The 11,798-nt window shown below is 39.4% G+C and overlaps 1 protein-coding gene across 1 annotated transcript; it reads left to right on the top strand.

The window, feature by feature from the left end:
- Positions 1 to 609: 609 nt before the first annotated feature.
- LOC311044509 (H-2 class II histocompatibility antigen, E-S beta chain-like) lies at positions 610 to 10,062 on the top strand. The gene is made up of 8 exons (XM_084056149.1): positions 610 to 698; positions 2,202 to 2,456; positions 3,086 to 3,358; positions 5,015 to 5,231; positions 6,284 to 6,351; positions 7,201 to 7,314; positions 7,807 to 7,863; positions 8,665 to 10,062. The coding sequence occupies exons 1-7, from the start codon at positions 632 to 634 to the stop codon at positions 7,842 to 7,844; spliced, it is 1,032 nt and encodes a 343-aa protein (XP_083912275.1). The 5' UTR covers positions 610 to 631; the 3' UTR covers positions 7,845 to 7,863; positions 8,665 to 10,062.
- Positions 10,063 to 11,798: the final 1,736 nt, after the last annotated feature.

The following is an 11,798-nucleotide window of genomic DNA, read 5'->3' as shown; positions in this document are numbered from 1 at the left end:
GTGAAAATCCCATATTAAATAACCTGCCACAGACCCATGGCCATGTTCAAGAAGAAAACATAATCTACTAACGTCAGATTAACATACAGGGCGTCATGACCATTCATTGTGCGTACGACGGGACTCCCTCACTCTCACAGATCCGTGATTTCACCCCACTTTTTGTCTGACTTTTTTTTTTCTCCCCCCGTTCCTTATAAGCTGCTGCTTTCATCCCAATAGCGTGAAGTAGTTTCAACTAGGCTACCTGGGTACTTCTACAGTAGAAGTACAGTAGAAAGTTATGCGCTCACCATCACGGCACATGCACGCGCGCTGCGTGCGCATGTGTCAGTTCCGGCAAGAACTGTCAGCCACTTTCACCTGGTTGTGTATAAAGTGCAGTATTGCTTTCAAGTAGTACAGGATGCGTTGTCAGATAAAGTGCATGATTATAGATGTTCACAAGCAGTGGTGGAAAGTAACTAAATACATGTACTCAAGTCTCTTCTGTTTATTCTCATCTGTTTATTCTCTTATGTTTATTCTCATCTGTTTATTCTCATCTATTTATTCTCATCTGTTTATTCTCTTATGTTTATTCTCATCTGTTTATTCTCATCTATTAAATTCAGTTCAGTTCTGATCAGTGATGATGAAGATTACAGCCACCCTCCTCATCCTCTCCTCTGTACTTCATGTCAAAGCGATCCCAGGAAGTAAGTAAATGGTAAATGGTGCATTTATATAGCGCTTCTATCCGAAGCACTTTACATTGATTGTGCCATTAACCCATTCACACACACATTCATACACCGATGGCGGAGGAAACCATGCAAGGCACCAACCTGCTCATCGGGAGCAATTAGGGGTTCAGCGTCTTGCTCAAGGACACTTCGGCACTAACTCTAGGGGAGCGCCCCAGCCCGGGATCGAACTGGGAACCTTGCGGTTTTCCAGTTCCCTCTACCCGGCCACTCTACCCCTGAGCCACTGCCGCCCCTACATTACATTAATTTTATTATTATTTTATTAATTAATTATTAATTATTAATTATTAAGTACATTACAGTATATTTATATTGTTATACATACATTATTTATATATATTTTGATGAATTAAATATATATCTATATTGTTATTAAGATAAATAAAACATTATGTCTGTTGATTATATACTGAATAACATACTAATATATTGATATATCAAATATACATACAGTTTATTCATAGTGTTATTATTTATAATAACATTAGTAAGCGGTAGCTCAGCCTCAAGGCCCGAACCAACAGACTTTGGATCAATTATTTTACACTGTGCAACCTGACTTATGAACAAAACACACTAACAACACACACACACGCACGCGCACACACACGCACACGCACACGCACACACACACACACACACACACACACACACACACACACACACACACACACACACACACACACACACACATGCTGATTCTTACCTTTCATTATATTATATTATCAGTGGTGTAAAGTAACTAAGTACATACTCAAGTACTTTACTTAAGTACAATCTTGCGGTATTTTTACTTTACTGGAGTACTTCAATTTTCAGTATTTTAACTTCCACTCCACTGCATTTCAGAGGCAAATATCATACTTTTACTACACTACGATTATTTGAAAACTTTCAGCCTTTCAGCCCTATATACATTTAGACCATTAGAAAATAGCAGATCTACAAGCTCACAATGCGTCGCATTGCGACGCATTGTGAGCTTGTAGATCTGCTATTTTCAAAAGATTTTTATATTTGAAAACTTGTGAAATGGGACATTCTGCATAATGAGTACTTTAAACTTTTGGTACTTTAAGTACATTTTGATACCAATACTTTTGTACTTTTACTCAAGTAAATTTAAAATTCTGGAGATATACAGAGCATTTCTACATGGCAGTATTGATACTTTTACTTAAGTAAAAAAGTGTGAGTACTTTTTCCACCACTGTATATTATATTACATTATATTATATAATGTTATGTTCACATCCTGAAATAAATCATTATGAATCTGTTTCATAATATTATAAAAACATTTAAATCTGTTGAATAAAATGTTTGACAGGAAGATACTTCTAATATTCACCTTTAGAACCAAACATGACTGTTTAACATGATGATGATGAGGATGATGATGATGATGATGATTGTTATGTGTATTTAATGTCATCTTTGTTTTATTTCCAGTGTTCCATGAGCACATTGATCTCCTTGGCTGTTCAGACACAGTTAAAGACTCATATAAAGAGTGGATGATGTCACTGGATGGTGAAGTGGTGTTCTATGCAGACTACAACAAAGGGAAGGGGGTGGAGCCTCAGCCTCCCTTTGTAGATCATATCACCGCCCCAGGAGGTTATGCAGTAGCTGTGGGTAAGCAGCACTACTGCAAAGCCCAGCTGGACACCGTTCGCACTGCCTTGAAGAAACCACCAGTGAAAGGTACATGAATACTATGAACACAATAGTTATTAACTAAAACGGTTGAATATAATTTAACATGAATGAAAATGTTTAACCCATTCAATCCAGGAACACATATCTGTCATTTTAGATTTCTCTGGCTGTTCAAAATAGCAGATCTACAAGCTCATAGCGAGGCACCTAGTGCACACCAATGTGTCGTGATGCGACGCATTGTGAGCTTGTAGATCTGCTATTTTCAAAGGATTTTCATACATTTGAAAACTTGAAAGGGACATTCTGCACAATGAGTACTTTTACTTTTGGTACTTAAAGTATATTTTCATTCCAATACTTTTGTACTTTTACTCAAGTACATTTTGAATTCTGGACTTTTACTCGTAACAGAGTATTTCTATGTTGCAGAATTGATACTTTTACTTAAGTAAAACATTTGAGTACTTTTTTCCACCGCTGGCTGCTATAGCCCCGCCTCCTATTACTCTGTGGCTGTGGCTCTCACACACACACACACACACACACACACACACACACACACACACACACACACACACACACACACACAAGGCCGGTTGGGGGCAGTTAGCCTAGTGTTGATATTATACAGATGATAATAAAACTGAACATTTTTAATTGTCTATTTCCAGATGGATATGTGTTCTATACGGCTGGCCGCTGTGTGTTTAACTCCAGTGAGCTGAAGGACATACAGTACATATACTCAGCGAATTTCGATGGTGATGAGATCCTCAGGTGGGACAGTAGAGTAGATCAGTTTGTTGGATACACTGAGTTTGGTGTGAAGAACGCAGAGCGCATGAATAAAGATCCTACACTACTGGCTGATGTGAGAGCACAACGAGAGGCATTCTGCAAACCCAACATTGAGCTCTACTACTCCTCTGTTCTGAACAAGAGAGGTGAGCTGATCTCAGAGCAGCACTCAACACTCATCACCTCATAAACTATAACATGACATCATAATAAATCATTCTATTCAGAGATGATTAATGGTGTTAATATTGATCTGATAATGATTATAAAACATCCCTTGGTCTGGGCCGTAGCGTGACGGCTGGCAATGCCAGCCTGACAGCGTGTCGCGGGTTCGACTCCCGTTCCCGACGACCTTTACTGCGTGTCACCCCCCCCATCTCTCTCCCCATTTCCCTATCCCTCTTTAAAAAAAACAAAAAAACATTCCTTAACCCATTCAATCCCAGAACGCATCTCTGTCATTGAAAATTTGAGCAAATCTTGAATGTATAGATTCTAAAGGGAACATTTGTAACTCAAATATTTGCTTCTGGGGGTCCCTGGAACAACATATTTGACAAATGTTTGCTTTAAAAATATATATATCTAAAGAGTTACACATATTGTCACGATTTTTGAAAAAATAGCAGATTACAAGCTCTGCGGCACTCTGTGCCACGCTATGAGCTTGTAGATCTGCTATTTTTTCATGTAGATCTGAATAGCCAAATAAATCTTAAATGACACAGATGCGTTCCCGGATTGAATGGGTTAATATTCTGAGAAACATTTCAGATCCTCTTGATGTATACTGTATCCTAACACGCTGTCACACAGTGGAAATAGCAGATCTACAAGCTCACAACATGTGGTGTCACCATCGTACACAGAGTATAAATGAAACATATAGATCTATTTCTGAGTGTTTTCACCTACATATAATGACCTTCCTAAAATAGAGACACCAGGATTACTGTTTTTAAATGAACTTTAAAAAGAACCATGCAGGCTAAAACACACCTCTATACACTTCATTTACCCTGATTTTATATTTAATTATTGTCTTTAGTTCGTTCTGTATGTTTTTAATCACTTTAGTAATATTTTACAGGATTATGTGTGGTGTGTTGTGTTGTTTTGTTTGTTTCTACTATTTTCATGAAATGCTATTGCTTGGTTTATTTTTGTTCATGTAAAGCACTTGTCCAGGGTGTTTTAGAGAAGAGAGAAGAGTCTAGGACGTGTGGAGTGTTGTCCAGGGTGTTTTAGAGAAGAGAGAAGAGTCTAGGACGTGTGGAGTGTTGTCCAGGGTGTTTTAGAGAAGGGAGAAGAGTCTAGGACGTGTGGAGTGTTGTCCAGGGTGTTTTAGAGAAGAGAGAAGAGTCTAGGACGTGTGGAGTGTTGTCCAGGGTGTTTTAGAGAAGGGAGAAGAGTCTAGGACGTGTGGAGTGTTGTCCAGGGTGTTTTAGAGTGTTGTCCAGGGTGTTTTAGAGAAGGGAGAAGAGTCTAGGACGTGTGGAGCGTTGTCCAGGGAGTTTTAGAGAAGGGAGAAGAGTCTAGGACGTGTGAGCGTTGTCCAGTGTGTTTTAGAGAAAAGAGAAGAGTCTAGGACGTGTGGGACGTTGTCCAGGGTGTTTTTCAATTCATTCCCTATGGAAGTCACTTGGTTTGATAAAACTGACTTGCTTCGCCGCTCTCTAGCTTTACCCCCCCCCCCCAGCTTTCTGGATCAGTTGGATCTCATTTGGATGATATACAATTATTAATGATAATGACAGGTTCCTCTGACTTGTAATGATAATAATAATCATCTTTTTTAGGAGTGGAGCCCAAAGTGAGACTGAAGTCAGAGACTCCCCCTCGTCGTGGTGAACACACTCACATGCTGAGGTGCAGCAGCTACGACTTCTATCCTAAAGTGATCCTGGTGACCTGGTGGAGAGGTCAAGAACCTTTGACCTCTGGTCTCTCCTATGCCGATGTGTCTGATGGAGACTGGTACTACCAGTACCACTCCTACCTGGAGTACACACCCAGGTACACACCTAACAGACACCTATACATAGAAATACACACCTCTACTGGTTGCGAACGCGGAAGGAGGCGCGGCGAAGCCGCGTCTCCGCCCAAGTGGAGCCTACTATGTAACTCGGCTCGGCTTGTGTGTCTGTCTGTGTGCAATATGTGTGCAGCCGCGCCCCCATGTCACTCACGCTCTCATTGGCTCGCGTCCCCATGTGACTCAAAACTCCGTGACTGAAATATAGCAGCTGCACTACCTGTGTGCAGCCGCTAGAGTGCGCCAGAGTTCACTACTACAGTGTGGCTGAAATATAGAACTGCGTTCGCTTCCAGCGTTCGCGCGTCTTACTTGTACTACCAGTACCACTCCTACCTGGAGTACACACCCAGGTACACACCTAACAGACACCTATACATAGAAATACACACCTCTACTGGTACTACCAGTAGAGGTAGTGTAACAACAATTCCTCCGAGTCCCGACCATGTTTATCACCAGTCCACTCCAGACACAACCACACAGCAAGCTCGTCATCGTGCAAGCATGACGAATGCACACAGAGACCCGTGCGCGAGCGTGTTATACATGAATACACACACAGGAATACGCTATTACGTGCCTATAGGAAATAGGAATTGCCTTCCTATTTTTCCTGCATTGGGGAGGGAATAGTGGAATACAAAATAAACACTAGAGCGGAGGAGAGCCCAGCGGGGCATTCACGCTCCTACACAAAAATAGTCCAAGTTCTTTTTCCCAAAAAAATAAATATGAATCAACGGATCAATGTGTTGAATCGCGGTGTGTTTCAGCGTGTAGATCGGCTACTTTCACAATCTGTCCTAATGTTAGTGCTAATTAACAGCTGCTCACTCACTGCCAGACCGGGCGGGGAGGAGGGGCCGCTTCAGCTCTGAGCAGATCCACATGGACACACATTCTACTTGAGGACACACCATTATTTTAGGCGCAGAAGACACACACTGTGCGTAGGTACTGATGTGTGTGTGTGTGTGTGTGTGTGTGTGTGTGTGTGTGTGTGTGTGTGTGTGTGTGTGTGTTACAGATCAGGAGAGAAGATCACATGCATGGTGGAACATCCCAGCCTGACCGCGCCTATCAAGATGGACTGGGGTCAGTTACTGTAATCTACTGTAATCTACTGTACTCTATACTATAATATACTGTAATCTACTGTACTCTATACTATAATATAGTGTAATTAGTGTAATGTGTTACACTTTTAAGGGTTCCAGCATTCTTCTCTTTTTGTATCTGAAGGTACATTTGTTTTACAGAAAGGAAACAGCACGCCAATTAAAAACAAGACAATAATAATACCGACATCAGAAATAAAAATCAATACAAATACATTAAAACATCCTAAAAAAGTAACCATTCTAATAAGAAGGTCATGACAAGAGCCTCACCTACTTAGAGCTTAAGTGTCACATCTAGATGAGGTACATCATCTGTGTTTACTAATGGCTGCAGATACAAAGACATTTATAGAATTTATAGAATGTATAGAATGTATAGAATGTATAGCATTTATAGAATTCATAGAATTCATAGAATTTATAGAATTCATAGAATTTCCACATCATGGTCAGAAGTTGCTGGAGTGAAGGGGCTAAGAGTGACTGTAAAGTATGAGAACAGTCCTGAGAGATGGAACTGGTCTTATATAAATGCTGCATTAACATAAATGGTAATTGAGTGTCTGCCCTAGGATTGCGAAGCCGGGGTTTGATCCCCGGCCGGTTCAAGGACTATCAAAGTAGGACCCCCTGCTTGGCACTCAGCATGAAGGGTTGGATTTGGGGGGGGGGGGGGGGGGGGTAGGTCTCTGTGACTAGAGTATGATATGTGATATGATATTTGTATTGTCAGATGATTCCATGTCAGAGTCAGTGAGGAACCAGGTGTTTTAATCCACTGTAATAATATATCATATAATTAATATAATATTTGTATTGTCAGATTTCTCCATGCCAGAGTCAGTGAAGAACAAGGTGGCCATGGGAGCATCAGGTCTGGTTCTGGGTCTGGTCTTGTTCCTGTCTGGATTCATCTACTTCCAGTGGAAGAAACGAGGTGATTAACATGTTTAATTAACATATTTAATTAAAATATTTAATTAACATGTTTCATTAATTATTATACTACCAGTGGAAGAAATGAGGTCAGATCAACAGAGGATCACATGACATGTGGAACCCTCACAGAAATGCAAACAAACATGTAGCCACAACCTAAACTGGTTTATATTGGTTTAGAACCTTAACCGGTTTAGACCAGTTTAGACGACCTAGTTAGAGGTCAAAGTGTGTTCTATGTTGTCACATTTAGCTTTAATACATCAATGTTACATTTAGTCCTAAATAAGAGTCAAATGTTCACATTAGTTCTGATGCAACATGTGACCCTGATGACTGAACCCAAATGTTGTTGTGTTGTTGTGTTATTGTGTTATTGTGTTGTGTTGTGTGTATATTTATGCATTTTATAGAGAAATACACACAATACAGTACATAGGATTTATTTGTGTGTCTGTTTTAACTGTCTCTCTTCTTCTTCTTCTATCAGGTCGTATTCTGGTGCCGACAACCAATGATGATCTTTAGACTCCTCCCACACACCCAGGTTCACTCCCTCTTTCTTTTTAATTATTTTCAATTCTTTCCATCACTATCAGGACCCAATGATTCAGTACATTTAGACAGGGCAAAAGCTATAACAACTTGATTACCGGGTGTATCTAACTTCTCTCAGTTGTTCCTCATATGATTTTTCGCGTAGAATCCATTTCTGCTTGGGTCATTTTTGTATTGCGCATAGTTAATGGCATAATTTGCATATTTGATTAAACTAGCAGAATTAACGAGTAGAGGTCATCCAACTTGTGTTTTGGTGGTTTTCTGACAAACTAATGAACATTTTATCTCATTCAGGTAGCTGGTATCTAATTGAACACAACATTTCAGTGAACTGAACCCAATGATTCAGTTAATTGAAAACACTGATCATTTTCCATCACTATCAGGATCAAAGACAGAACCTTGTGGTCCAAAGGAGAGTGTTCTACCAACTGAGCTGCTCTTCCTACTAAGATACACTATTGACAAAGTATTGGTCAAATGTTGTTTGAATGGACTGAGTTGTTTCTACTTTGATGGTTACTGTAGTTGCAGGGAGGCTGCTGGGAGGTTAGGTTTTTAACTAGTTTACTAATAACTTGTTCATGATCTATTAACTATTTATAGCATAGTTTTAAATCATTAAATCATTAACCACTAACAAACATTTAACAAGTCATGAATAACGAATTAACTAATAATTTGGGAATGATTAATTCACTATTATAAGGTAGGGTTATTCTAAAGTGTTAACATGTTCACACAGTTAATACATTCTGATTCTTATTGCTTTATTGTCTTTTCACAGAACACCTGGGTGTGTTTTCAGAGAAGCAGTGAGTCATCCCTGGTGGAGAGAGGAGGCAATACATGTGTGTCCATTCAGCTTTTAAATACTCATAACAGCCGCATAATGATGACATCATCAACCTTTTAAATAATCATAACAGCAGCACAATGATGACATCATCAACCTTTTAAATAATCATAACAGCAGCATAATGATTACATCATCAACCTTTTAAATAATCATAACAGCAGCACAATGATGACATCATCAACCTTTTTCACAGATGTGTCTTTTAAACAATTAAAAATGCTAATTGGCTAGCCAAGGCTAACGATAATTAGTGTGGAGACTTGTTGAGTCTTTTTCGCCCAGGTCGACGTGGTTTTGAGGTGAGGTTAGGGTTAAGGTTAGGTTTGTAGACATAGTTTTAGTGAGGTTAAAGTCATTTATTATGTAATCATTATAATGTGTGATAATTAATGTGTTACGATCATTATGACATCAGTCCCTGTGATGGGTGGACCTGATCCTCTAGGATGGTCTGAGGTGATGGGTGGACCTAGACCCTCTAGGGGTCTGAGGTGATGGGTGGACCTAGACCCTCTAGGGGTCTGAGGTGATGGGTGGACCTAGACCCTCTAGGGGTCTGAGGTGATGGGTCCACCCAAATTAGACAATGGTGGGCTGCCATAGTCTAGGAAATGAATGGGAAACACTGATGACATGCAATCATTTATGTTAAGTAATGATTTATATGTAATAATTATGTAATCATTTGCAATATGTAATCATGAGCAGGGAAGCAGATCTTAATTTAAGGGGGAACCACAAAAAATGACTTTCTGGAGGGAACATCAATAATATCACCAACATAGAGTTAACGCTTGGATTTTAAACAAACTAATAATGTTCACAATGATTACAGTTTGTCTGACATTTAGCATTAAATAAACACCAAATCCATTTTCAATATATGAAACAAACTAATGTCAACAATAACAAAGGTCGTTCAAACTTTACTAAATATGTGTCTAATTCAGACAGTTTAGATATTCCTTGGTCAGTATTATTTATCTTTCCGTTTTTCAGCTCCACTGTTGTGTTTCTATCGTTCATATTGGCTGAACTTCACTCATTAAACTAGTTAACAGCTCTGTGGACAAGTGATGATGATGAAGATGATGAAGCTTGTGGATGTAATTATGTGGTAGTTGTTGATGATGATCAGGACACACGGGTGGCAAAAACAAAACCTTGAAATATGTATTTTAAATGATATCATTTATTTCTAAATACTTTATTGTGTCAGACATGTCCCCTCTTTCTCCCTGGGATCTGCACCCCTGACCATGAATGGTTTGAAGTTTAGCCGTTAGATTGTGGGTTTCATTTGCTTGGTTTGAATATCAATAAAAGAAGGAGAAACATTGTGTCACATTGTCTCACTTTGACTTCCACAAGGTCACACCAAACCCAGTATTTCTCATTTCCAATACTTCTACTTCTACTCCACTACATCTCAGAGGCAAACATTATACTTTTACTCCACTACAATTATTTGCAAACTTTAGTTACTAGTTACTTTTCAGATATACATTATGACATTATGAAACATACATTAACCCCTAGGCTATTTTCAAACATTTTAGTATTTACTTTTGGTACTTTAAGTACATTTTGATGCCACTACTTTTGTACTTTTACTTAAGTAAAGAATTTGAGTACTTTTTCCACCACTGCCAAGGACAAACCTTTGTTTACCATGTTGATGATGGCGGGACTCAGGCTTCCTTCACACGTACACGGGTATTTTTTTTAATAAACGTAGCTTTTTTTCCCCTTTGGATAAGATCTGCGTCTACACGGCCCCGTTTACAAACATATCTCTGTCCACACAGCAACGTATTAAGACGGTAAAAACACAGCTGTCATCACAAGACTGTATATTTACAGCGCTCAACAACAGCAGTCTGGTGATGACAGACACATATATCTTATTAAAGATTTATCTTTGTCATTTTGAAAAGAAAATAATGATAATGTCTTAAAATATACAGTAGCACCCGGTCTGTGCTCTTCTTTGGATTTCTCAATAAAATGATACATTGAGCAGTGAGCTCATCCAAACACAGGGCATCATATTTTTAGATAAATAAGTGTTTTAATCCCGTCTGTGGACGATTCTGTCCCAATGGTCAGTAGTGACGAAGCACATCCAGAATTACACTAAATGTAAACAGGAAGTAAACAAGGGGGGGGGGGGGGGGGGGGAGATAGACGGGATTAAAACATTTCTTTATCGAAAAATATGGATTGTTACATTGCATTAGAACCCTGTAGAGTGAGTTAACATTTGGGGCCAGAGGGTAAGCACCTTTTATTTTTGCATTTGTACATGTTTGGACACCCTACGGGCTAGGAGCTTAAAGTCCAGTAGGAAATGAGGGGGATAGTAGCTACGACTCTCGTAGATTAAAAATGTCAGAATCATAAAATACATTTATGAGAGTCGTATTCTACGTCTAACTGTATAGATGGTTTACAGACAAACTACCATAGGCTAGTCTACTTCAGAACCACCAGAGACGCAGGGCATCACCGGCTGGCTCCTGTCCAATGAGCAGCTCTCTACCTGGAGCGCACACTGTCCCACAACTACTCACTATTAAATGATGATTATTGAATTATAGAAACAAGAGGAGGCTCACACACTGACACAGATATGTTCTGGCTCTTTGGATGCAAAAGATATTCTATTGTCTCTGGACTTCATTGCTGGCATCTCACACCTGGCTGTAACTTTTGGTAAAGCCTTTTCTGTCAAGAGCACAAACCTTCCTACCTTATTGATGTTTTATTATAGAATGCTGATAGAATGAACACATCAGCTGTCAGGGTGCTGGGTTTTGTGGTATATTGAAATAGCATAGTTCTAGAAATACCTAAGATGAACACACTTAAGGCAGATTTGAACACACACACACACACACACACACACACACACACACACACACACAAACTTAATTTAGCACACACACATTTACACACCGTCTCAGTACTTGTAACACACACACACACACCTACGTGCACACTGAAGCACATCCTTGCACTGCTGCTTATTTTACACATAAAACACAGTGCTGTCCCCGGGC

Source organism: Gymnoscopelus microlampas (assembly GCF_963454915.1).
Source record: "Gymnoscopelus microlampas genome assembly, chromosome: 4".
Lineage (NCBI taxonomy): Eukaryota > Metazoa > Chordata > Actinopteri > Myctophiformes > Myctophidae > Gymnoscopelus > Gymnoscopelus microlampas.
The sequence above is the reverse complement of the archived record's forward strand: the minus strand, read 5'-3'. Positions and strand labels throughout refer to the sequence as shown.